This window comes from Astatotilapia calliptera, chromosome 14, assembly GCF_964374335.1.
Source record: "Astatotilapia calliptera chromosome 14, fAstCal68.1, whole genome shotgun sequence".
NCBI classification, from domain to species: Eukaryota; Metazoa; Chordata; class Actinopteri; order Cichliformes; family Cichlidae; genus Astatotilapia; species Astatotilapia calliptera.
Window position 1 is genome coordinate 34461463 of NC_137435.1, and position 27728 is coordinate 34489190.

Here is a 27728-nt window from a genome sequence, read left to right on the forward strand (position 1 = left end):
CATGTCAAAGTCACGTGTGGTCAAAGGAGAGCCACTGTATTATTGTTTGTAGGTTTCTGATGGGCTTACATTCCTACAAGGTGTAAAGTTCAGGGTAGTTATGCCTATTGTTCTGGCATGCACTGACATTGTTTCTTTAAAACATTTTTTTTTGTGTGTTTTTTCATGTGGACTGGGATATTTTTCAAAATGACAGTATAAAATCCCCATTAAAAACATCACAGTTTATTCTCCACATTTTCAGATCACTCAATTTAGCATGAACTATGATTTGCATTGACTATTTATTATGTTTAACAACACACGGAAATGAGTAAGAGTAAGCAGAATTACTGTTTATGTGATTCAATTCATAATTCAATAATAGAGAGAAAACAAAGAAAACCTCAACAATCAGATGACCCAGTATGAACAAGCTGTTTGGCAACAGTAGGAAGGAAAAACTCCCTTTTGACAGGAAGAAACCTCCACCATCTCTGTGGTGTTGGAGATGAGGGGAGGAAGACAGGATAGAAGACATCCCGTGGAAGAGAAGTGGAGATTAATAATAACCAACCATTAAATATTTGTAAATGTAAAAAACATTAAATATGTGTTATGTAGAGGCCAATATTAAATAAAAAAATAAACATTAAATATTAAATTGGAATTATTGCATACTGTGCATCGTCAAATAATTTTAGTTATAGAAAAACTAAAAAGTTTTTCCTGATAACCGGATTTGAGGCTTTACGTGCTCATGCTGTTGGTCTCGTGTGTCTTCACTATCATTTCTCATTCTTTTTCTGGCTTCTGACCAGAATCCATCAGTAATGATATTTTAATTAAATATGAAGCCTCACAGACTTTGTTTGCTTTGATGGTGTACCATCTTTTCCTACTTTGATACCTGACTCATACTTTTGGTGCTGAGCTCCCAGTATTTCTGGGACTCACTTTTCAAAACTTTTTCAAATGTTATTTAAAAAAAAAAATCACATTAGTTTTTTCTTTCTTATCGGTCAAGGTCACACAAACTGTATGCCACGCCCCTTTCCACATTTTTTCCTCCATTTGCTCTCATTTACTGAAAAAATGTAAAAAGGAAAGAAGAAAAACTTTATTTCCATTCCTATTAAGGAGATTAAAATTGGTTTGCGTTCTTGGCTTAATGCCTCATTCACACCGGTGAGACTAATCAGTGAACTTGCAGGGAACATTATGTGATTAAATTACCTGTGTGATGCATGGCACCTGTTGAATAAGATGCAAAACACGCTTTCTGCATCGGTTGCCATGTTACCTCTTGTTCTCTCAGAAGGGTGATGTGGAAATTTTGGACAAGCAATCAAATAAAACATGATTGTCGATACTTATATCCCTTCTTGCTAATGTATTCATTGGAAAATAGATGGCTGAGTGCTTCTGACTTTCAGCTCAGTCCCGGCGGACTCTGTCTTTCTCACTTACATAACTGTATTGCTCTGTTGCATTATCTCTCAGATACAGTCCATTTATGGTTAGAAATTACACACACACACACACACACACACACACACACACACACACACACACACACACACACACACACACACACACACACACACACACACACACAAACTTTCAATTGCTGATTGGTATGTTCGCATGCATTTCCTTGATCTTTGTCACAGGGTCATAAATAATGCCCGTGTATACGCTCAATTCAATGGTGTCATTAAAACTACTCTTAATGAGTCCTCTAGTCAAGGACCACAAATATTCATAGGTTCATTATTACAGTAGTTTAAGCTGCAGGTATATTTTTGTTATGTTTTTTTTTGTGTCTTATTTCTCCTCCATGCCAACCACAACACATTTCTTTTCACTCAAAGGGTCATATAAGGCTGCCACAGGTTGATTGGTGTTTATGTATTTATGACATGCTGTTAAATATGACTGACAGCAGGTTAGATTGGAAACGGGTATTATTAGAGTGGAAGAGTTGATTCAAGACTTAGAGGAGCAGACTGCCATCTCGATCGTGGCCATGGCGTCCACAAGAAGGTCGTTCCTGGCTCTCTTTCTGTTGGTGGTGCTTGGATCATCCATTGCCACAGGTAAGGAAAGAAGGAAAACGCACTCTTGTTTTAGTTTTGTTTTGGGTTTTCTTCTGCTTTGATGTTTTCTAAATCAGATATTGAGTCTGTACATGTGACATTGTGTTTGACATGAAACTCCTCTGCAGGTTAGTCCAGGACAAACAGGTTAGTTTGCTGTGTTGTGATGGATTTAAAGTAAAGAACAGTGTGTGATTGGTGATTTGATGGCCAGAGTTGGGTTACATCCAATGTAGCAAAGATAAATTTGAAGTTAGGATGATGATACTGTTTAGCATAAAGACAGCATAAACAGTGTACTGTCAGTGTAGATAATGGAAATCAGCCAGGAGAACTCATGCTCACATGCATCTGCTCACATCCGTTTGTATATTCACAAAGAGCAGCAGTGTCCCAGATCAGCTGATCACAGCCTGTACACAAAGATAAATACTGGAGCACTTAATAGAAATTACTTATGTTATTTTATTATTACATTAATATAGCACAATGTTTAGCTTTGGATAAAAATAGCTGAAGTATCTGTACTTCTACTTAAGTACTGAATGTGTGTACTTTTGCCACATCTGGCTCAAACCTTATCCTATGTCACTTTATTTACCAGTTTCTTACACTTTGCTGACCATTCAGCTCATAAGTCTTTTTGTGTCACAGGGTAGTTTGACTGATTTTCAGCTTTTACATTTAAGCAACTGCTTGCTGTATTGCAACCAGTGTGGGAACACTTCAGCTAGTGAGTATATCGGTTAATCAATATTTGCTTCAGGACTTCCTGTTCTACCCACTGGCCATTGTCTATGCATAGAGACACATTTTAAAAAGTGAATAAAAACCTCAACTCTTGACAGATAACAGCCTCTGCATGTTCTTCATCTAATGCTTCCATTGTTTTACATTTACCGAACCTCAGGGCTCACACATCAAGCCAAACACACACAGTCTTTAAATGTCATTTCAATCGTGTTCGGCATTTACACTACAAATGGCTGTTCAACTGCGTTCACCATGTACAAAATCAACAATAAGCACTATAACCTTCAACTGAAAACCTTTCAGTGCTTCAGTGATATTTCCTGAATTAACTGCTCCACTGCGTTCAGACTTTACACATCAGCTGACATGCCCACTTCATCTGCTTTCATTTAAATGTTTCAGCTGAAGTTCATTTTAATTGTAAGTGAATCAATACCTGCGTTTAATCAAAAACCAGTTCCACTGTTTCCATCTTAAGCTTGCATTTCATTTACGTTTCAAATGTACATTCATTCTGCTGCCTTCAAATGCTGATGAACCAAACAGTACACAGTGTTTTGACCTTTAACACTGTTCAAACCCTTTCAGATTTCAGCTCTTTACCTTTAAACAAAAACCTTGAAAAACCTAACCCAGAACTTCTATTGGTAGCACACAACAAGTAGACCACTTGTCCTTGTATTAGTTTTCCCATTGTCCTTTCTTTCAGTATTGATATTTGAGTGCCACTTCGACCAGAACTTCATTTTTTTTCTTCCAGTGTTACAGCTGCAGAAATTCACCCACAAGCAAAAATGCACCTCTTCATAACACAGGCTTTCCCCCCCCCCCCATTCCTTCACTCTGCAGCTTTTACACAAACTATTAGATTTGCAGGTCTTTTTACGATAACATCAGAGTGACCTGAAAATGTTGAGTTTGATGTATGATTCTCCGTTTTTAACCTAAGAATCAAACTTCTTCTCTATTTAAAAGCTTTAAAACTCCATCATCCACCAATTCTGAGTCCCTTTCTCTTCTCCCTTTGGGCTCTGTCTTTACCCTCTTTTCACTTTCCCTTTTTTCTTCTTAATGATGTCTCACCTTCCACCCTTCCTTTCATGGTCCCCGGTTGTTTTTTGACAGGAGCTTCCAAACTTTGCAAGTCAGCACTTTGAGTGCAGATGGAGTTCCGCAAAACTCCCCGTTATCAGCAATCACTGTGAATTAATGGACTACTGTATCAGAATAACTGTTTAACAGCATACAGAGATGTACTGCAGTAGATAAGAGAGCATTAAAGTGAGGTGTGACAGCTGTTGCTGCGAACAAACACTGCAGTAAACACACATTCAAGTCTCGAAAGAGTTTCTTTCTAACACTGCTCACAGTGATCTCTGCAGGATGCGCCGAACAAGGCTTTGATTGTGATCTGTGGAATTTTAGGCGGAAGTTTTCTCCAAGTTTAAAGTTACACCTGAAGTGAGATACTGATTTCCAGCAGGAACATGTTGCGCTATAAACACTCACAGTAGGAAAGCATCTTAGATAAAACTGTAATTATGCTACAGTTCAAAGGTTTAGAACGTTGCTAGATGGAAAACATATTTCAAGGTCAAACTAAATTAACTTGATCAGAAATTTGTAAATAACTAAGATTGTGGATCTATAATCATTATGTGTTTATTATGTTTTTTTAACTGCATCTGTACTTTGGAGCCCGTTTTTAGAGAGCCTCACTCCTGTTCTAAAGACACATTGTAATACTCAATTAAAAGGCTGATTAAACATTTTAAAAATCCATTCTGTAATTATGATAGTACATATTAAAATTATTCTGCTACTTTTATCTAGCTGAGTACCTGGAGCATTAGCATCAGTAGATTACAAGCCCAGAATGGTCTAAATTCATCAAAGTATTCTTGTTTGATGAAAAGAAGGCCATTTGAAAACCTCAACATTATGTATTAATCACTCCACGGAAGAGCACAAACTGAGTCAAACCAGGAGAAAGTTTCAGCTTGAACCTGATTGTGCTGCTTTGTTAACTGCATCACACACTGTTGTATGAAACATCAGTGTTTTGGCAGTTTCCTACAGTCAATAGGCTTTATTGCTTAATAGCCGGATGAGTCAGAGAATAAAACTCTTATTAAGAAAGGTTTTTAGACTACAGGGTGGGCCATTTATATGGATACACCATAATAACATGGGAATGGTTGGTGATATTAAAGTCCTGTTTGTGGCACATTAGTATATGTGAGGGGGCAAACTCCTCAAGATGGGTGGTGACCATGGTGGCCATTTAGAAGTCGGCCATCTTGGATACAACTTTTGTTTTTTCAATAGGAAGAGGGCCATGTGACACATCAAACTTATTGGTAATGTCACAAGAAAAACAATGGCGTGCTTGGTTTCAACGTAACTTTATTCTTTCATGAGTTATTTACAAGTTTCTGACTACTTATAAAATGTGTTCAATGCGCTACCCATTGTGTTGGATTGTCAATGCAACCCTCTTCTCCCACTCTTCACACACTGATAGCAACACCGCAGGGGAAATGCCAGCACAAGCATCCAGTATCCGTAGTTTCAGGTGCTGCACATCTCGTATCTTCACACCGTAGACAATTGCCTTCAGATGACCCCAAAGATAAAAGTCTAAGGGGGTCAGATCGGGAGAGCTTGGGGGCCATTCAACTGGCCCACGACGACCAATCCACTTTCCAGGAAACCGTTCATCTAGGAATGCTCGGACCTGGCACCCATAATGTGGTGGTGCACCATCTTGCTGGAAAAACTCAGGGAACGTGCCAGCTTCAGTGCATAAAGAGGGAAACACATCATCATGTAGCAATTTCAAATGTCCAGTGGCCTTGAGGTTTCCATTGATGAAGAATGGACCCACTATTGTTGTCCCCATATACCACACCAAACCATCACTTTTGTTGTTCCAACAGTCTTGGAGGGATCCATCCAATGTGGGTTAGTGTCAGACCAATAGCGGTGCTTTTGTTTGTTAACTTCACTATTCACATAAAAGTTTGCCTCATCACTGGACAAACTCTTCTGCGTGAACTGAGGGTCCTGTTCCGATTTTTGTTTTGCCCATTTTGCAAATTCTGTGCGCCGATCTGGGTCATCCTCGTTGAGATGCTGCAGTAGCTGAAGTTTGTAAGGGTGCCATTTGTGAGTAGCTAATATCCGCCGAGGGGATGTTCGACTAATTCCACTCTCCAATGACATGCACTACGCTGTGAGCTCTTGCTGAATGAAGCTAGGACAGCCACTGATGTTTCTTCATTAGTGACAGTTTTCTTGCATCCAGTTTCACGAAACTTAGCAAGCAGTTTGCTAACTGTAGCATGGGAGATGGGTGGTCTCGTAGGGTGTCTTGCATTGAAATCTGCTGCAATGACCCGGTTACTGCGTTCACCAGATATCAACACAATTTCGATCCGCTCCTCACGTGTTAACCTCTTCAACATGTCAATGGCTGTGAACAAAGAGAAACTTGTAAATAACTCATGAAAGAATAAAGTTACGTTGAAACCAAGCACACCATTGTTTTTCTTGTGACATTACCAATAAGTTTGATGTGTCACATGGCCCTCTTCCTATTGAAAAAACAAAAGTTGTATCCAAGATGGCCGACTTCTAAATGGCCACCATGGTCACCACCCATCTTGAGGAGTTTGCCCCCTCACATATACTAATGTGCCACAAACAGGACTTTAATATCACCAACCATTCCCATGTTATTATGGTGTATCCATATAAATGGCCCATCCTGTATAATGAAACAAATATAGGCTCCAAACATTTACTCTCCAGACATAAACTGTCTTTAAGCAGCAGCTTCATCTATAGTTATCAGTTACCCTTTTAATATAATGAATGTGCACTGCTTAAAAGGCCCCTCTATGTGCCCATATATCTCCAATTTAAAGGTAATGAGCGATTACTGAGTAATTATTATGGTATGTACAATTTAGCTTTTTTCTGTTTCCTGCTGTCTGCTCCATCTCTGGTTTATTTTAGTGTACTTACTTCAGTTGTGAGAACACTTTGAATTTCCAGCTACAGTAGGAAATGCTAAGTGTTATATCATAGTTTTGTCTGAAAGCAACCAGCATCAAGATCAGATGAACTCCAATATGTAAGAGAAGCTTCAATAAAAGGTAAGCTGGTGCTTGTGTTGAGTGCATATTTTTGTTTGAACTGATGTTTTAAACACCACTCTGACTCCTGTGTTTGCCTTAAGTTGAGGAAGAGAACTCAGAGTTCTGGAGGTCACAGGCGAGGAAGACACTGCAGGCAGCACTAGACAGGAAGCTGAACACCAACGTTGCCAAGAACATCCTGTTTTTCCTTGGAGATGGTAGGTTACACAACACTGTCAATCCTTTGCACGAATATCATTAGACAGCCTCACTCGGCTGAACAGTTAAAACAAGCAGAATAAGTAAAGAGTGCTTGAATTACTTTTTTATATACATAGATCCATTGTCTGCTCTGTTTGCTCAGCCACCAATTTACAGCATAGAAAACAAATATTTTAAAGGAATACAAGAAGATGCAGGAGGGAGTTATTTGTGTTTATCAAAGCTACAGTGTGTGAACTTGTGTCTGTGGGCCTCAGGTATGGGACTCACAACCCTCACAGCAGCTCGTATTCTCAAGGGACAGCTGGAGAACCAGCCAGGGGAGGAGACAGTGATGACCATGGATACCTTCCCCAATGTGGGGCTGGCCAAGGTACACACACACACACACACACACACACACACACACACACACACACACACACACACACACACACACACACACACACACACACACACACACACACACACACATCGATACATAATTATGATATAAAAAGAGGAACCCATGGTACCATATAGCTGCTGCGTCAGCCACAGTACAACTATGGGTGCTCCCAAAACAAGTGTGACATGTGATGAAGTCATTTAAGTATATGCATCATCCTCTATCTTTAGATCAGTGGTTTCAAACATAAGGCCCGGGGGCCAGAATCAGCCTGACACAGACTCTGGCCCAGCTGCACAGCTTTAGAAAAATAAAGAAAGGAATTTGGGACTTTTGAGTGTATTTTCATTAGTTTTAACGCTTTATCTTTACTGACCTCGCCCATGGGCCATTTATGCCCCAAAGTAATTAGGTAGCAGATTAAGAAAAAGAAGAAAATTAAGAAAAGACAGAACAGAAAAGTTCCTATTTTTTCACTTCTTTCTGTGAGATATCAAAAAAAGAGTTTCTGATTTATAATTACAGAAGATTAAATGAGCTGCCAGAAGTTTTTCTGTAATTTTACTCATTGATTTCTTACAGTTTAAGCCAAAAGAGTTGGGGTGACAGATTTCTTTCATTTACTGCAGCAGCAATGTTTTATTATGTAGAAAAACTGAAATGTCCTGTTGAAATTGCACTTCTTTTTCTTATATTAAGATATCTCAATGATTAATTCTATAATTAAACTTTTTTTTACACTGACAGAAAGAGGAATTTCACTGGTCACAATGGAAATGAGTCTGGCATCCCTATTTTAGATTTTCAGTACTGAATATGAATGCAATCAGCCCTGTAGGCATACAGTTTCTGTGTGAGGGGCCTTATGTCAGACTGGTCTCATAGTAACTAATATATATTATTAAACTAATGTATTTCAGTTGGAACTTGTGTCTACAGCACGTGTTTTGGAAAGCCTTTAGCAGGTGGCTGTAACTCTTCTAACCAGAAATACAAGCCTGTAACTTGTTAGACTTAATGCCTTACCCTAAATAATAACATCAACTAATACAATATTTTATATTAAAAACATATTAAAAATAAAACAACTTAAGCAGAAAACGCTGTCACATGTATTGCTCAAACTGTGGACTTTCACGTGAGTGACAAAAGGGACTTTTCTGCCTCTTAAAAATGGAGGATATTAATTTCAGGGAGATGGATCAAAAATCAGTGACAGGAAAGGTAAGGATAGGAAAATAGTGTGTAGGGACATTAAAAACAAAAAATAGCCTTTGTTGTCAGACAAACATCTATTGTGCCATAGAAAATTAGTGCACCGTAAACTTCTTTAAAAGAAACTAGAGTAGACAATTGTATATTCTTCTGTAATTTTATATACACATACAATGGCAATAAAGGGCTATTCTATAGCAAAACAAGCCACAGTGTATGAATTTTAACTGTTAATTGTAAAGCTAGCTATGAACCATGGCTAGTCTTAGCTACAGCTAAGCCAGCTGTTTTCTGTCTGTAACTGGAAAAATATCCTTGTTAAAGGACCATTTGTTTCTAATTTAAGATGATCACTGTTCACTAAAGCCTCATCAGAAATGCTCTCAGTGGAAGGGTGGAAGAAACCATTCTTGGGGAAGGGAAATGGGAAAAAATAGTTAAGCTATGCCAAATTATACAGGGAGTGCAGAATTATTAGGCAAGTTGTATTTTTGAGGAATAATTTTATTATTGAACAACAACCATGTTCTCAATGAACCCAAAAAACTCATTAATATCAAAGCTGAATGTTTTTGGAAGTAGTTTTTAGTTTTAGCTATTTTAGGGGGATATCTGTGTGTGCAGGTGACTATTACTGTGCATAATTATTAGGCAACTTAACAAAAAACAAATATATACCCATTTCAATTATTTATTTTTACCAGTGAAACCAATATAACATCTCCACATTCACAAATATACATTTCTGACATTCAAAAACAAAACAAAAACAAATCAGCGACCAATATAGCCACCTTTCTTTGCAAGGACACTCAAAAGCCTGCCATCCATGGATTCTGTCAGTGTTTTGATCTGTTCACCATCAACATTGCGTGCAGCAGCAACCACAGCCTCCCAGACACTGTTCAGAGAGGTGTACTGTTTTCCCTCCTTGTAAATCTCACATTTGATGATGGACCACAGGTTCTCAATGGGGTTCAGATCAGGTGAACAAGGTGGCCATGTCATTAGTTTTTCTTCTTTTATACCCTTTCTTGCCAGCCACGCTGTGGAGTACTTGGACGCGTGTGATGGAGCATTGTCCTGCATGAAAATCATGTTTTTCTTGAAGGATGCAGACTTCTTCCTGTACCACTGCTTGAAGAAGGTGTCTTCCAGAAACTGGCAGTAGGACTGGGAGTTGAGCTTGACTCCATCCTCAACCCGAAAAGGCCCCACAAGCTCATCTTTGATGATACCAGCCCAAACCAGTACTCCACCTCCACCTTACTGGCGTCTGAGTCGGACTGGAGCTCTCTGCCCTTTACTAATCCAGCTACGGGCCCATCCATCTGGCCCATCAAGACTCACTCTCATTTCATCAGTCCTTAAAACCTTAGAAAAACCAGTCTTGAGATATTTCTTGGCCCAGTCTTGATGTTTCAGCTTGTGTGTCTTGTTCAGTGGTGGTCGTCTTTCAGCCTTTCTTACCTTGGCCATGTCTCTGAGTATTGCACACCTTGTGCTTTTGGGCACTCCAGTGATGTTGCAGCTCTGAAATATGGCCAAACTGGTGGCAAGTGGCATCTTGGCAGCTGCACGCTTGACTTTTCTCAGTTCATGGGCAGTTATTTTGCGCCTTGGTTTTTCCACACGCTTCTTGCGACCCTGTTGACTATTTTGAATGAAACGCTTGATTGTTCGATGAGCACTCTTCAGAAGCTTTGCAATTTTGAGACTGCTGCATCCCTCTGCAAGATATCTCACTATTTTTGACTTTTCTGAGCCTGTCAAGTCCTTCTTTTGACCCATTTTGCCAAAGGAAAGGACGTTGCCTAATAATTATGCACACCTGATATAGGGTGTTGATGTCATTAGACCACACCCCTTCTCATTACAGAGATGCACATCACCTAATATGCTTAATTGGTAGTAGGCTTTCGAGCCTATACAGCTTGGAGTAAGACAACATGCATGAAGAGGATGATGTGGACAAAATACTCATTTGCCTAATAATTCTGCACTCCCTGTACAAGACCTGGACTGAAAATCAGTGGTAACAGATATGGAGTCCAAATTTGAAACTTTTAATTTAAATTATCTTCAGTATCTACGGTGGTGTATTTTAACAAGGTTAGGAGAGGGTATAACAGCAACTACAGCCATGTGTAAAACACAATGGAGGTTCTTTTATGTTACGGGGCTGGATTTCAACCAGTGGTGTTGGGAGTGTTGTCAAAATTTATCGAATTATTTGCACAAAAGAGTACCATCAGATTGTGATTTACCATAGAATACCATACAATAAAGATTGATTGGTAATGGCTTTACTTTTGAGCATGATAACAATCCCAAACGCATTATCAATGCAGTAAAAACATACCTGGATAGACAAACACACCATGACACAGAGCCCAGAACTCAACATTACAGAAGCAGAGTGGGACAATTGGTAGAAAAAGGAACATAAGCTTGCCCGAGACAGTTCAGGCTGTGTGGAAGAATAAAGGTGGTCATATTAAAAATTGAATTTCAATTTCATCAGTTTTTTTAAAACCATCCATCCATCCATTCGCTTCCGCTTATCCTTTTCAGGGTCGCAGGGGGCACTGGAGCCTATCCCAGCTGTCATAGGGCGAGAGGCGGGGTACACCCTGGACAGGTCGCCAGTCTGTCGCAGGGCCAACACACAGGGACAGACAACCATTCGCACTCACATTCACACAATGGCAATTTGGATTTTCCAATTAACCTATCCCCTCAAGCTGCATGTCTTTGGACGGTGGGGGGAAGCCGGAGTACCCGGAGGGAACCCACGCAAACACGGGGAGAGCATGCAAACTCCACACAGAAAGACCCCGGCCTGATGTTGGAATTGAACTCAGGACCTTCTTGCTGTGCGGCAACAGTGCTAACCACCGTGCCACCGTGCTGCCCGTGCTGCTGCTTGCCTTATTTTAAATGTTTGCACATGTTTTAATAAATATAAAGATGTGAAAAATGGCTCAAGCACAGTAGCACTGAAAACTGAATTTCAAATACTTCAGTGGGGTGCAATGAAACCATGGCTCACAAAAGGAAGAGTTCTACGTGCCTACAGAAGAGGGAAAATTACTTTGAAGCCTTTCATTTTTTAAATATCTCCAGATGCCCAATTACTCTGGCACCACCACACAACCCTAGGAGTAAAGGGAGCTTGATGAGACAATACTGAAAATATTTAAATGGTAAATGTGTCTTTGTGTATGTGTGTGTACTGTGCAGACCTACAGTGTGGACTTCCAGGTTGCAGACAGCGCAGCCACAGCCACAGCCTATCTGTGTGGGGTGAAAACCAACCTGAACATCGTTGGAGTGAATGCGGCGGGTCGCAACGGAGTATGCAGAACTCAGAAGGGCAACGAGGTGACGTCCATCTTGAAGTGGGCCAAAGATGCTGGTGAGCCACTGAAGACAAGAAATGTCATTAACTGAATCTTTAAAAATAATTTTTTCATCTGTAGACTAAAACTCCAAGCAGTAGTAGTGGAGTATTAGTACATCCTTTAATGCCCAAATGTATAAAGATTGTAGCACAAAACCTGAGGGAAAAATGGGCAAATTTAAAATTCACCTATTTATTCTGACCATGTCAACAAACGTGCTAATATTTTGGACTTCTTGCCTTCATCAGAGCATGCGGAACAATAGTCACGTGTATGCAGCAGTTTGGATGCTAACTGGGTCAAAGAGTCAAAAGACGACAGAACTATACTACTTTGTTTTTAATCATTATCATACCAAAAAGCTTACTTTACTGCAGTTAGTTGAATGTGTCAAATGAAAAAAAAGAAACATAAGATGGCGAGCTATTCTGAATGTTTGAAACATAATTGGGGGGGAAAAAAGTTTTATGCTGTGCTTATTTGAATTGGAAAAACTGTTGAGCCAGTCAGAGCTTTGTAGGTGAAATTAAAAAAAGGTTACGCCATATTTTTTATGCCAGAGGCGGAAAAATGGAAACAGAAACATTTGCATAAAAATGACAAAATGTGGGTGATGAGAACCGCAAAGCAGAGCATAAAAACATTTAAATTAGCATTTTTATTCAATTGACATGCTTCAGAAAACACTGCTGCAGCTTTTTTGTTGACGGGAAATTCAGCGGCGGAGACGACATTTAGTGGCAGATGATTGTAAATGTAAGAAAATACCTTTAAATGAGAATTTAACTGATGTTTAAAAACAAGATGCCACAAGATTAAAGCGAAAAAGCCCATAAAATTTCACCATAATGCTTACGTGATGTATAATAATGAGCAAATGATTTATAAAACAGACTAATGGTAATGGTGATATTCAGCAGATGGCAATAGGCTCATGTGAACAAGTGCAACTCATTGCTGCACAGATGACACTCAGAGGATAAGAATTTAAAAGATGCCGTGATTGAAGCAACAAATGGGATTGTGTGACTCTTGTACAAAGAGCAGGCAGATACCTGACATGGCCCTGCGTGTCACATTTAGGTTCTAGCTTCTGTCAAAAGAAAATCCCCCAGGTCTTACACGGCCTCAACAAAACCTGATTTTACAGCTGAGCGCTCTGCTGTGAGCTGCAGTGCCCTGTCAGAGTGGTATTACAGGGGCCACCGGGGAGCAGGGAGCAACAGCAGCTCGCAGCCTCAGGTTCCACCACAGCATAATCTACTACATGGGAAAGCACCTTGACTGTTATCGTGTTCCAGTGTTATCAGCATCCATAAATATCTCATGACACGCACACAGGCAGAGTGTCATGGCCATGACCCCAGCGCTATGCCAAAGACCGATGCTCAGGTGCGAATGTTGCAGAGAACCAGTTTTTTGAAGACGCTTCTATTTAATGTTGTAAAAAACATTTTGGAAACGGTCGTGTCCTTCCACACAGTTTCTAGCAGCAAGGTTCACCTGGAGCCCGGCACCTCTTGAGATACTGTAACTCTGAGGCATCACAGGAGGCTTTTTCTTCACTGATATCTTTGCTTTTTTCTCTTAAGTAATAACCCTGCACAATTAAAATTACATATTAGCTGGAGTTTTATTTTATTCATTCATCAAGTCTAGAAAACTATGTCAAAATTCCCCTCTAAACCCCATGGTGAAGTGTCAAAGTGAGGCTCAGTGCTCACATTTGACAGCCTGCAAGCATATTTCTTTCATTTTTGAAAAATTGCTCTAACAATTAGCTGTCCTAATTGTTTGGATTAATTGCCTGTGGATTGGCTAATTGTTTAATCAACCATTTGCTGCCGCCTACAGTGCGCATTACAGACTGTTATGTCTTTAATGACTTTTGAGTTTCAGGACACTTTTTCCAAGTGAGCATAAAGAACTTTGATCCCTCTGATACATGACAGAGATTTGTAATCTCACATCACCACTTCATGAAGCCATGAGTATCTGTGTCTGATAATTTGCCGTCACATCACTCATCTTGCAGCTATCACACTGAGACTGAGATCTTAAACTTTGAATGTCTGTCAGATGAAGGATAATTAAGTACTAAAAGGACAATAAGTACTGTATCTACTAGACTTCACACCAAGATAACTTTTGCATTCAGAGTTGAGAAAGTTTTTGACTAACGACTAATGACTTTTCTTCCTGCTCATAGAGCATGGAGCAGAGTGCTTTTTGTTAACCTGTGTTAAGCAGGAAGCTACTGTGTTTACGTTGCAGGCAAGTCTGTGGGCATCGTAACAACCACGAGGGTGCAACACGCCACCCCAGCAGGCAGCTACGCCCACAGTGCCAGCAGGACGTGGTACAGTGATGCCGATATGCCTGATTCTGCTAAGACGGACGGCTGCACGGATATCTCATTCCAGCTCATCAACAACACAGACATTGATGTACGCTTCTGTTTTTAACAGTATATATTGAACTTTTCAACGGCTGAATTTGATTTAAATGTTCGCGTGTGTGTGCGTGTGTGTGTGTGTGTGTGTGTGTGTGTGTGTGTGTGTGTGTGTGTGTGTGTGTGTGTGTGCATGTGTTTTCAGGTGATCATTGGCGGCGGTAGAAAGTACATGACCCCTACTGGTACCAAGGACCCTGAATACCCCACAGACTACTTTTCAAACGGTGAAAGAAAGGATGGGCGTGACCTGATCAAAGAGTGGCAGAACTTAAAAACTGGGAAGGTAAAACACCTCTGCTCATAATAACAGGCAGAAGTAAGAAGTATGATGTGGTGTGAAATCAGAAGACCTAAAAACCTGTACATATACAGTCATATTAAAAAGATAGGACACCCTCTTTCAATTTACAGTTTTATGTGTCAGGACATAATATAAATCTTAAAAGCAGATAAATACAACATCTGTTAATCAATAACACATGACATATTATACTGTGTGATTATTGATTGCATAACAACTGAACCCAAGTGCAGAATACTTTGGTATACAGAGGATTTCACTATTAACTCCATGACTGCAAGGTACCCAGGTCTCACTGCTACACAAATCCAAATCATGACCCCTCTACCACCATGCTTGACAGTTGGTGTGAGGTGATGATATGCTGCTTTTGGTTTTATCCAAATGCGGTGCTGCGAAAAATCTCCACTTTGGTCCCATCTGACCAACAGACATTGTTCCAGAAGTCTTGTTTGTACAGATGCAGCTTTACAAACCTGAGCTGGGCTGCTATGTTGTTTTTAGAAAGAAGAGGTTTTCTCCTGGCAAACTTGTTTTGTCATGAACTTTACTATTTTTGGCGAGGGTGTGCTTAGTTTGTCACACACTGTTTTTGGCCTTTTGACTTAAATTTCTGTTGCATAAATAATGAAACGGTACAATATGTCAAGCTTTCATTAAAATTTGTATTTATTATAAGACCTGCTGAGGACTGGATGATTTTTATTTTGACCTGATATGTTTAAAGAGGGTCCAGTTGTGTGACTGATCTTATCAGTGTCTGCATCTGACTGTAATGGAGACCGTTAACATTATAAGGTATCAGGGAGTTTTTGTTTAAACTTTATTCGCCAAAAGATACCAGAGGTGAATGTATTACAAAATGAATATTCTGCTATTTTCCCATAAGAAACGTGATTACTTGCATCATATAAGAACAGAAACCTGGTGCAGGTTTCATAGTTAGAACAGTTAAGTGTCCTTTACTTTGCACACGAAGCGGCTTCCTTCTGTTTGCCGGTGAGTCATGCAGTGACTAATAACAAGTACAACCACTTTTGGTATTCTGCTTCCACTCTCCATGGTTATATGTATTCCTGTGTGTTACAGGTTGCCCACTATGTGTGGAATAAAGCAGATTTTGACGCTGTGGACCCTGAAACCACTGACTACCTCATGGGTATGTTTTTTTCTCTTTTTCCCCTTCCTTTGCTCCCTCGCGCATTCCCCTGTTGCTTCACATGTAACTAGAAACGTGGTTTCTATTAAATGGAGCGGTGGTGGAGTCAGGCATCAACATGGTTGTGTGTCACTGTTAGATTTGTATTGTTGATTGTTATTTATGCTTAGAAATATTTACTTATATATGCTTAGAGTTTTGTAATTAGTTGTAGATTGGTAGAGGTTTTGATCCTTGATAGTCTGCAAACTTTGTGTGTATTACACAGCACTTTGGGAGCATGAGAGGTCGTACCGTGTCTTATTGTTTTATGGTAGGATTAACGTAGTTGCGTCTGTTTTAGTCTAAGTGCTCTTTGTTTAGATGAACTGCTGGACTTCCTCACCGTGTTATCTATCTAGGGTGAGGGGGAGGCTACCCTCTTCCTGACCAAGGATGTTTGACCCTTTGATCAGCAGTCCACACACACACACACACACACACACACACACACACACACACACACACACACACACACACACACACACACAGGCAAGTGTGTGTAGACGTCATATGTTAATGAACTTATGCATATTCATGTAACCTCAATAGGGTCAGACGAGAGAGCGGTGTCTGTCCGGTTTTCTCCCGTGCACGAGTAACATGAAGAACTTTGCCTACTTGTGTCTTGCTTTGCAGTGTAATTATATTGCCTTCAACGTTCCAGCGGATGGGTTCAAGCTACAAACCTATCAGTCACTTATTTTTTGAGTTTGGACGTTTGTTTTTATTTGCGGTTTATGTATCCAAATTATTTGTTTAGGGTCTTTAAAAGGTCTATAATAAAGTAATACCTTAACCTTAGGAGCTTTTCTTTCTGTGTTCCGACTTCATAATTTAGTGACTCAGTTAACTAAGTGTACATAATATTAACCCTCTGGAGTCAACAGTCGCCAGTGCGTCCAAATCACATGATGGATTTAAGAAAACTGACTGACTGTTTCAACTTGGGCCAACTGTGCTCTGCTTTTCTCTCTTGGATTTCCTACTCTTTTCTCAATCAACACTGTTTTTGTTTTGTTTTTTTCATTTTGTTCCATTTGAAAAAAGGATTTTAAAAAATGATTCTCAAATCCAAATATTACTTTACCAAAAAGTCCAGCAAGAACATCCAGGCGACACTGAAAAAACAGCTCAACACTGGGACAACTTTCATTTTTTAACTATTTTTCAGCAAATATTAGACAGTGAGAAAAAATGGTAGACTCTGATTCAGCTGAAATGTTTGCAGGGTTTTAGCTCTGTTTCAGAAAATGCTCCAATATATTTTTTCAGTACCAGGTGCTGTCAATAAACCTTTGGTATTTGAGGGTGTGTAGGAAGTGTAGGGATCCAGTCATTGTGCTTTTTGTGGACTGAGGGCTTGCTTGCTGCTATATTTTGTGTTTTCTCCTGCTGTGTGGTTAATCAGTTCCTGTGTGCTGAAAATAGTGGTAATAGTAGTAGGAGGAAAATAGGACTTTCCTTGCCACTACACCCCCACTGATCACTGATAAATATAGCGCAGTTTTCCTTTCTCCTCCCCAGCTCTGTTCGAACCTGGTGATCTCCGCTACGAGGAGGAGAGGGACCCGAGCACGGATCCGTCCATCATCGAGACCACAGAAAAGGCCATCCGCATCCTACAGAAAAACCCTAAAGGCTTCTTCCTGTTAGTGGAGGGTGAGGACAGCAGCTTCATCTGTTTTCTACACATTCGCATCACTCGATCCAACAAACACTGGATAAAAAATTCCTGTGAGAGGACTAAAAATAGAAGGATCAGTTAAATTGCATAATAATCATACCCAACCAGCCCAAGTGACAGTTATATATAAATAACTAAGTAATTGTTGTTTGCTGAAATATTAATATGCGTACAACATAGGAGCTTGGTTGGGATAAATTGATCTTTGTGCCATAGTGACAACATTGGCTCAGAGCACGGTGTGTACCTGCTGTTGACACTGATTCTGCATACAGCTCAATGAGTTTGCCGCAGTGTGTGCTGATGGTGTGTTTCCGTTCCACGCGGCTGCCTCTCTGGCCTCCTTGTCTATCTCTCTTTTAATCTGAGGCAGCTGCCTGGGGACTCCACGGTGCCACTGAGTGTCTTCACAATGACTTTAAAAATAAGAGGCAAATATATAAATAGAAGTGGACATATGGTGCGCCCAATCACTGACAGCTCGCTGAGATCACAACTTATTAGCCGGGTCTACTTTACTTTCCAATATAGCCGGTGGAGAGGACAGGAGCGGGAGATGTGCTAATGCAGAAAAAAAATCACCCACTCTCTCTTTAGAAAAGGTTCAACTCTGAAATGTACCTGCTGCCAGGGGGAAAATATACAGACTGTATAACTCATTCAAATAATAGTTAACTGTTTCCTTGCAAGGTGTTTGGATGTTTATTAGGACTAAATATAACCTTTCAAAGTTTATTTTAAGTCTTCTGGGCAAGTGCAGCTCAAGTCGTTTGATGCTGATGAGACTTTAATCCAGTGATTTGTGGATTTTGCAAACTGTTCTTGGGAATCAGTGAAACTGTAATCTCCTAATGTCCAGGGTTTCTGCCTTTGCACAACGCACATGTAAAATTTGTGTGAATATTGAGAGCTTAAAAAATAATTTTCAGATTCACCTGTTCATAATGCAGCTATTCACACTGACCGCTGGACAAATTTAGGCATTAGTTTTTTCTGATATTTTGGATCGGAATAAACAGATCTGACCAATCAGATTGGTCAGATCATCAATCTTTTGGCACACACATAGATCATCATTGCTTTATTTTGACTTTGTTTGTTTCCCAGTGCATTTTTGGAAAATACATTTTTTGAAAAAAATGCTTTCGTTGTGTGTATACATCACATATACATTAAATAAAAGTACTACATGAACTGTTTAGGAATTATGGCCACTTTATGTAGGAGATATTTTTAAAATTATGCTGGTTTTTCCAATTATTTTTCTGCTCCTAAAACCAAGACCAGAAGGCAGTACATCACTCTCCGTTATGTTTAACCCCTTCCTTCCTTGTGTTTACAGGTGGGCGTATTGACCAGGCTCACCATGCTGGGCGGGCCTCCATGGCCCTGCATGAGGCGGTTGCTTTTGACCGTGCTATCGCTAAGGGCCTCGAACTCACCGAAGAGCATGAAACTCTCACTGTAGTGATGGCTGACCACTCTCAGCCTCTTACCTTCAATGGCTTCCCCTTTCGTGGGAACAGCATTCTGGGTAATTATTAACAGAACTGCAATTCATTCATCTAAAAAAAAAAAAATCCTGCTGAAAAAAATGCTTAAAAAGAATTTAGGATTTTCTTTAATTGTCAGTGTATCAGTAAGTTAAGCTTTCTCCACAATTCTTTCTGTTTTCCCCCTCAAACCTTTACTCTGTGCCTCCATTCCCCCCTCCAGGTGTGTTTAACCACTCTGACAATAGACACCTGCGGCAGCATTTGTGCCTGTTGTGTGTGTGTGTGTGTGCGCGATGCCTCTTAGTGCCTGTATCCTCACAGCTTCAGTGTGCTTCTGCCACCAGCAGCTTGACATTTCATCTGCTGTCTCTCCCTGCAATTACAGCCAGGGTAAACACACATTACTGGCAGCCTTTCTCCTGCTTGCCTTTCTATTTCAGTCCCCTGCTTTCTCCCTCTTCTGTCTTCCATTTACCATCTACAACACTGATGACACCGTCTCTTCTACCTTTTTTCCTTCTAAGTTCTCAATCACATTCACCAGTTAAGCTCCCTTTAAAGGGCTTTCCTATTGATCTTATGTGCTCCTTACCTCTTCAACTCTCTCTCCTCTTGCTCACTTTTCTGTTTTATTTAAGGTTTTAGACCTGAAAGATGTCCTTTTTTTCATAAAATACAGTTTGACTTACCACAGAATAATTTTTTTTTACAGATGTATATAATAAAGATGAAGAGTAGCTGAGTCCCTTTTAGGTGCATCACTCAAGTGGTAACTATTAAACTGTGTATCTACTCAGTAGATATTTTTTCCAAAAATGTATCAGCTCCAGAAACAAAACATGTGGAAATCATAACCCCTCCACCTGCTGTGTTTGGTTTTCTCCAAATGTGGTGCTGTGCATGTTAGTCAGACATCTCCACTTTGATCTCACCTGTCCAAAGGAGATTGTTCCAGATCTTTAGTTTGTTCTTTAGTTTGTTCAGACACAACTTTACAAAGCTCAGCTGCTGCCATTTTCTTTTTATTAAAAAGAGGTTTTCTGCTGGTAATTCTTCCAATCAGACATACTTATGAAGTCTTTTTCTGGTTGTACTGTCATCAACTTTGAATACTAAGGTCTGAAGAGGTGAGATGTAGTTCTTGAGCTTTCTTCTTATTTTATTTTATTTATTTTTTTATTTCTGTGAGGATTGCTGTCTGAACTCAGGATGAATTTCCTGGGAAAATGGACAACTATCTTGAATGTTTTCCACTTGTGAATAATCTTTCTCACTGTAGAAGATGGACTTCTGTCATGGTGTGCTGTGTGCAGGCAGGAGAACAGGACCCAAACGCTGGACTCACAGTGAACTAAAAGAGGCAGCTTTATTCCACTGTGGCAGAAACTCCAAATATAAACTCACAAAAACAGACCTAAACTGAAAACACAAAGCTAATAACAAACACTAGGAAAACCTAAAGACAAGAGACTGGGAGCACAAAAGAAAAACACACAGCAAGTTGAGGACGCGACGCGACGCTGAACACTGGAGGACACACATACTATAAATACACATGAGGGAACGAGGAACAGGTGGGAACACAGCCGGGAGAAATTAGAGCTAACGAGACAGAGGAAACGAAACTAGAACACTGACATAAGACATAAACCTTCAAAATAAAACAGGAAATCCACAGACTCAACTCAAAGACAACTCAGACAAAGAACGGAGGGAACACAGAGTACAGGGACCAGAGTGACATGAGAAGCAGAGGAATACACAAGCTAAGAAACACAGAACAGAAACACCAGGACTCATAAACCATGAACCAAAAATCAAAACAGACTAATAAACAACAATACAAAATCAAGACACTGGGCCACTGACCCAGGACCGCAACGACTTCAAATAGTTTAGAAATGATTTTGTAACCCAGATTGATGAGCAGAAATGATCTCTCAAAGATCATTGCTGATGTCTATCCTCCATGACGTTGTGGTAACGCACACCTGAATGCTTCAGACCAGCAAATTTCCCAAACTGCTTTCATTTAGGTCGACTGAGGAATGAAATATGCAGCCTGTTGTACTGAAATTGCACACAAAGATTGTGATAAATTTGAGGTCTAGAATCATCCCAACATTGGTGTTGTGTCTACTGTAACTAGTATGCAAGCTGGAGCAAAACCAAGCTGGAGCAAAACTTCTTGGACGGTCTCACATAAGTCAATATGTAGTAAGATGATCCCAAAAGGTACTGATGGCAACACAACACTGAGGAATGGAGTTCAGTGACTCCTCTTTATGAAAGTGAAGTCCAGCAGACAGTGATAAGTTAGGGCAGCCTGTGCCAGACGTCTGTCAGTCAAAACAGCTACGCCTCTGACTGCAGTATTCAGATGGATGAGCTCTGCAAAAACCCACTCTCACTACAATCTGTAATTGGGAAAGGGAAAACCTATCCAGAGGAAAACTGTCCAGAGAGTTGCCAAGAGTAGACAAAGAGTTTCACTGTTCTAACAAAAAAAATGTTTCATCTTCAAGGAGCTGCCGCTGTTTGGAACTTTGTTTCTCAGGCTTGGAGGCTGCTCCTCCTTCTCTCCAGTTGTTACCAGTCATATTAGAATCAGAATCAGAATCAGAATCAGAAACTTTATTGTCATTGTCATGAGAACAACGAAATTAAGAATGGTCCCCGATCATTGCATCATCCCTAGCAATATCAAAATATAAATAAAACAATAAAATTCAATAAATAAAATAGATAGAATACTTAAAATACTAATAAGATATAACAGTAAAACATTCACATACATTCCCACACACATGCTTCAGACCGTGCATAGATTAACACAAGAGTGGCGTGATGGACATTTTTTTGTAGTATTCAGATGTGTTATTGCAGTTGGATAACAGCTGTGTTTGAGTCTATTAGTCCTTGCTCTGATTGCCCTGTACCGTCTGCCTGAGGGCAACAGTTCGAACAGGGAGTGGCCAGGATGTGAGGTGTCTTTTATGATGTTTTGGGCCTTTTTAAAACAGTGGGCATTGTGTAGAACTTCCAGTGTGGGGAGAGGGCAGCCAGTGATCTTTTGGGCGGTGTTAATGATCCCTTGGAGTGCTTTCCTCTGAGCCCCTGTGCAGCTAGTGTACCAGATGCATATGCAGTAAGTTAGAACACTCTCAATGGTGGCTCTGTAGAAGGACACCAGCAGTTTCTGTGTGATGTTATTCCTCCTGAGAATTCTCAGGAAGTACAGTCTCTGTTGGGCCTTTTTCAGCAGCTCGGAGGTGTTCACACTCCAGGAAAGGTTCTCCTCTATATTGACTCCCAGGAAGCGGAAGCTTGCCACCCTTTCTACACAGTCCCCATTTATGAATAGTGGTTGGATCTCTGCCTTTTTCCTTCTGAAGTCTATTATGAGTTCTTTGGTTTTTGAAGTGTTGAGGAGGAGGTTATTGGCCTTACACCATGACGTCAGCTGCTCCACCTCGTCTCTGTACGTAGACTCGTCTCCCTTGGAAATGAGCCCCACCACTGTGGTGTCATCTGCAAATTTCACAAAGATGTTGCTGTGGTGGCGAGGAGTGCAGTCGTGTGTGTAGAGAGAGTAGAGCAGTGGACTGAGCACACAGCCCTGGGGTGAGCCAGTGCTGAGACTCAGGGCTGAGGATGTGTGATGGCCAACTCTGACTCTCTGTCTACGGCCCGAGAGGAAGCTGTTGATCCACATGCAGGTGCTGTATGGAAGCCCCAGGTCTTGTAGCTTGGCCACCAGTTTGTGTGGAAGGATGGTGTTAAAAGCTGAGCAGTAATCCACGAAGAGCATCCGCACATAGCTACCATGCTCTTCCAGGTGAGTTAATGCAGCATGGAGTGCTGTGGCTACAGCGTCTTCCGTGGACCGGTTTGCTCTGTAGGCAAACTGGTGTGGATCCAGGCTGCGGGGCAGGGCTGCTGTGATGTGTCTGCGGACCAGCTTCTCAAAGCATTTCATTACCACTGGGGTGAGTGCCACCGGTCTGTAGTCATTCAGGCCGGTGATGTGGGGCTTCTTAGGCAAGGGGACTATGGTGGAGGACTTCAGGCAGAGTGGGACAGTCGCCTGTGCGAGGGATTTGTTGAAAATCCTGGTGAAGATCCCAGCCAGCTGTCCTGCACAATCCCTCAATATTTGACCTGGCACACCATCAGGACCCGCCGCCTTCCTCGGGTTAACAGCCTGCAGCATGCGCCTCACCTCGTGCTCTTCCAGGGTGAGGGTGGTGCTGCTATGGGTGGCGTGTTGCTGCTGTGGCTCCAATACCTCCGGTACCCTGGTCTCAAAGCGGGCAAAGAAGATATTCAGCTCCTCTGCCAGCTCCAGGTCACCGTCCGCAGCTCCGAGATTGATCTTATAGTTGGTTAGGTGCTGGATGCCTTGCCACACCTGCCGGCTGGTATTACTCTTCAAATGGTCCTCGATCCTCCTCCTATAGTCCCCCTTTGCCTCTCTGATGCCTCTCTTCAGGTTGGATCGGGCTGTGGTGTAGTAATCCCTGTTGCCAGACCTGAACGCAATGTTCCTCTCCTTCAGCAGCTGCCTGACCTCCCGGGTCATCCAGGGCTTTTGGTTGGGATAAGCCCGGATCCGTTTGACTGCTGTAACAGTGTCTATGCAGTGTTTTATATAGCAGAGGACACCGTCTGTGAACATTTCCAAGTCCTGATGTTCAAAGATATCCCAGTTAGTCCTGTCAAAACAGTATATTATCACTGTACTGTATCACTATCAGTCTTCAGAGTCTGTATTGATTGATCTGTGGTCGTGTCATGCTTTTCACACCTTTGCGCTCCCTCTTTCCTTTTCCTTTTCTACCCTCTTCCTCCTCCTCCCAGCGGTGCAGCAGTGCAGCAGTGATTAATGTGACTCTGAAACTCTGAGCTCTTCATCAGCGGGGAGACTCGCCAGGCTAATGGCTCATCTGGAGAGAAACGCTGAGATCGTCAACAAGCTCTAGACCTCCCGCAGCACCCTTGGGATCAAGCAATCCCTCCTCGCACTTGTGTTTGTGTGCGCATGATGTGTGTTTTTGTTTGTTTAGCACTCCGAGGCAGAAAGAAACAGCAGAAAGAAATAGAAAGATAAATCAAAAATAATGTTTGTGTCTTCCAGGTAAATCTCCACTGTGGGCAAGTGACATGTTGCCTTATACCACGCTCATGTACGGCAATGGACCTGGACACAAAATCGTTAATGGCGCACGCCCTGACATCCGCAATGTTGACACCAGTAAGACCCAGTCATTACTTCGTTGTTTCACAGAATTCACTATGTTAGATCTACTACCATGCACCAGTCAGGTGCTGATATCATTCATCAAACCAGTTTTAAGTGTAAATGGGGTCTAATGTTCTTTGAAAGGACTAATCATTTGTACTCTATCCTTATCTTCTCCAGAATCTAAAGACTACATCCAGCAGGCAGCTGTCCCCGTAGATACAACAACCCACAGTGGAGAGGATGTGGCAGTGCTGGCCCGTGGACCCATGGCCCACCTCTTCCAGGGTGTCAACGAGCAGAACTATATTGCCCATGCCATGGGCTACGCTGCCTGCGTGGGTGCTGACCTAAGGCACTGTGAGGGGCAAACTACACCACCTTTGGTTCACATAACCCTTGAATATAACAAGAACGGGGCCAGAGCAGTTAGTGCCTCAGCAGCTTTGCTCGGTAACTTCCTGAGCGTGCTGTTGGCCATCACAGTCCTCATGTAAGATCATTTTCTTTGCTGATCTGATCTGCAGTCAGAGGTCAGCATCATAAAACAGTGCGAATGGGTTCAGTGATTTGCTCAAGGACACTTCAACACGGATGTGCACTAGTGTGGTTTCTTGCACCAGGGTTATCTTGCAGCCTGCAAAGGGTTGTGATCGGACAGAGTGAATCAAGTCACAGAAATCATTAACTGACATGAGGACTGTCACTCCCGCAGTGACTGTAAAGAATTATTATGAAATGTAAGCTCATCAAGCGTCTGCACTGGCAGTCTGTTGAATCCCTGGGCTATACCAATAAAGCAGTCCTTTCCTAGACAGTTGGCTGAGAGTTTATTGATATAAATTATTTAAACATACCAATGATCTCATTTGTTGACATTTTTGGCTTTATCAGAATGACAAATCTTCATTATCTGACCTTGTTTCCACAGTAAAACAAAGAAAAACAATCCCTCTGCCACATTTACATACACACGAGTGAAAGCTTTAAGAACAAAGTGAACAAAGCTGATATTTTTTGCATTATATTTCACATTTTTAAACGTGCTACGGATCATAACAGGCAGCATAATTAAAGAAACAAGTCTACATTTTGGCAAAATGTGCTAAATGGCATCCTTGATAAAGGAGTCAGATGAATTTGTGTAGAGGCTAAAACAAAACAAACAAACAACAAAAACAAACACATTACTGAAACTAGCCTTGCTATCAGCCTTAGTGCTAAGCTAATGAAATCTTCTGCTGACTTTAGCTTCTCTCATCTAATTCTTGGCTGAAAGAGGAAACACGTATATCTATTAAAAATATGAAACTGTTCCTTTCACCTAAGTTCATATTTGTGACAAATGATCCATAGGTGTATTTACTGAAACCTCGAAATAAAATGGTTATTTTGCACTTTGCAAGCACTTTCTGTGAAATAAAAAATGGACCGTGATGTTACTCATTGTTGAGTGAGCTTCTGTCTAACTAACATGAATTTGGGTTTGATGAGCGACAGTGGAGTGGACAGGTGGAGCTATCTAAGAAATCTAGGAACGCTGCATGCTCATATAGTAGCAATTTGCCAGTAGTGATTCTCTTTTTAGCTCTTTCGGCTCCGAACCGGCTCTTCAGGTTGTTTTGTTGCTTTAATGAATTTATTATTAACAATAATATAAAATTATGCACAAAATGAATTACTAATGTAAAAGAAAGTGGTTTTATTTATCTATGTTTATATATAAATATATACAGTGGCCCCTAGAGACAAAACACATACAAACTCCAAAAAGCATGTACAAACTCCAAAGCACATTTCTAGCGTTAACTGAACTTCCAAAACAGAGCTACTTAAATTACACACCAAATCTGGTCATTGGTACTTCCTGGCTTGTGTAGCCACTAGGTAACAAAAGCTCAACACTGCGCCTAGCATCCTGGAGCACTTCTGTTGTGTTTTGTACATGCTTCTGAGTTCATACGTGTTTTGGAGTTTGTAGGTGCTTTGTCTCTAGGGACCACCGTAAATATACTTTTATTTATTCACTCCACATAAAATGTAAAAAATAAATCATATAATACAAAAAGCAACTATTTACATTTCAACTATTAACTATTTAAATTTTCAGCTTTTTCATTTTAAACAAATTTAAAGTGAAACAACACAAAACACTGCAAACCACAACACAATTAAATATAAATTAAAATATGAAAACTAAAAGAAGATGCATATTCTCTGTCATATGGTCCTGCATGAATAAACTTTCTGAATCCTTTATCATCTGCAACTGAAAATAGTTGTGGATGATTATACCTTTCTAATGTGTGTCTCCCCTCTTCCCAATGCAAAGCACAAGGCTCGCGTGCGGAGTGAAGCGGGAAAAAAGTGCGAGAGAGAGGGTGAGAGAAAGAAAAATAAACCCCACGGCTCTCGTCGTTCACTTCAAAGATTCGGCTCTAAGAGCCGTTTTGTGACCGACACATTTGCCAGTAACAAAGTAGGTCTGCCCTTGAACACACTGTGCTTTATCCTCATTTTTGACTCAAACTGGGGCCATAAAATTGCATCATACTGTGTTTAACAAGACTTGAAAATAGAAATTGAGATCATAATCCACCTCTTAAGTATTTACTTACCTCATAGAAAAAAAAAGTAAGGGTATTTTGTCAGATTACTAGAATCCAACTCCTGCTTTTAGCAGGAGTTGGACCTGTTGGTTGTTAAATAGAATGCAGGTTTAAGGTACTTTCACATTGGCTTCACTTTTCAGATCAGGAAGCTACATCAATCTTGGAACTGGTGGAACTGGTGAGGAAAATGTGTCCATTTGTTGAACCTCATATTTAAGAGGAACATTGCGTTTTCCTGAACATGGAAGAGTGATCCAGCTCTTTTTCCTGATGAATGTATTTGAGGGTGCGTGGGATTGTGCGCAACCAGTTTATATGTGTTTTGAGTTGGACAAAGCATTCGACAGTCTATCACGGTATCCCGTGAGGAGTTTGTGATTATGGGGTATTCTCCCTGTTATTATGGGCTATCTGGTCACTGTACGTTAGTGCGAGCTGTTATGAATAGGAAGGCTCCTGAATGCCTTGGGTGTTTCAGACATGTCCAGTTAGAAGGAGCAGACCTAGGAGATAATGTTTCTGGTCTGTTCCTGTT

The 27728-nt window shown here is 40.8% G+C and overlaps 1 protein-coding gene across 1 annotated transcript; it reads left to right on the forward strand.

Moving 5' to 3' along the window:
* The first annotated feature begins 1691 nt into the window (after positions 1-1691).
* alp3 (alkaline phosphatase 3) lies at positions 1692-25396 on the forward strand. Its single transcript, XM_026192330.2, has 11 exons — positions 1692-2078; positions 7075-7191; positions 7453-7568; positions 12042-12216; positions 14477-14649; positions 14800-14940; positions 16048-16117; positions 17684-17818; positions 19186-19377; positions 24477-24593; positions 24762-25396. Exons 1-11 carry the CDS (start codon positions 2009-2011, stop codon positions 25076-25078), a joined length of 1623 nt encoding a protein of 540 aa, XP_026048115.1. The 5' UTR covers positions 1692-2008; the 3' UTR covers positions 25079-25396.
* The last annotated feature ends 2332 nt before the right edge of the window (positions 25397-27728 follow it).

Bases quoted from the DNA above. Each gene is read 5' to 3' on its own strand.
- alp3 (XM_026192330.2), top strand. From the start codon at position 2,009: ATGGCGTCCACAAGAAGGTCGTTCCTGGCTCTCTTTCTGTTGGTGGTG. The intron at 2,079-7,074 runs GTAAGGAAAGAA...GTTTGCCTTAAG, and splicing joins TGGATCATCCATTGCCACAG to TTGAGGAAGAGAACTCAGAG. The intron at 12,217-14,476 runs GTGAGCCACTGA...TTTACGTTGCAG, and splicing joins GAAGTGGGCCAAAGATGCTG to GCAAGTCTGTGGGCATCGTA.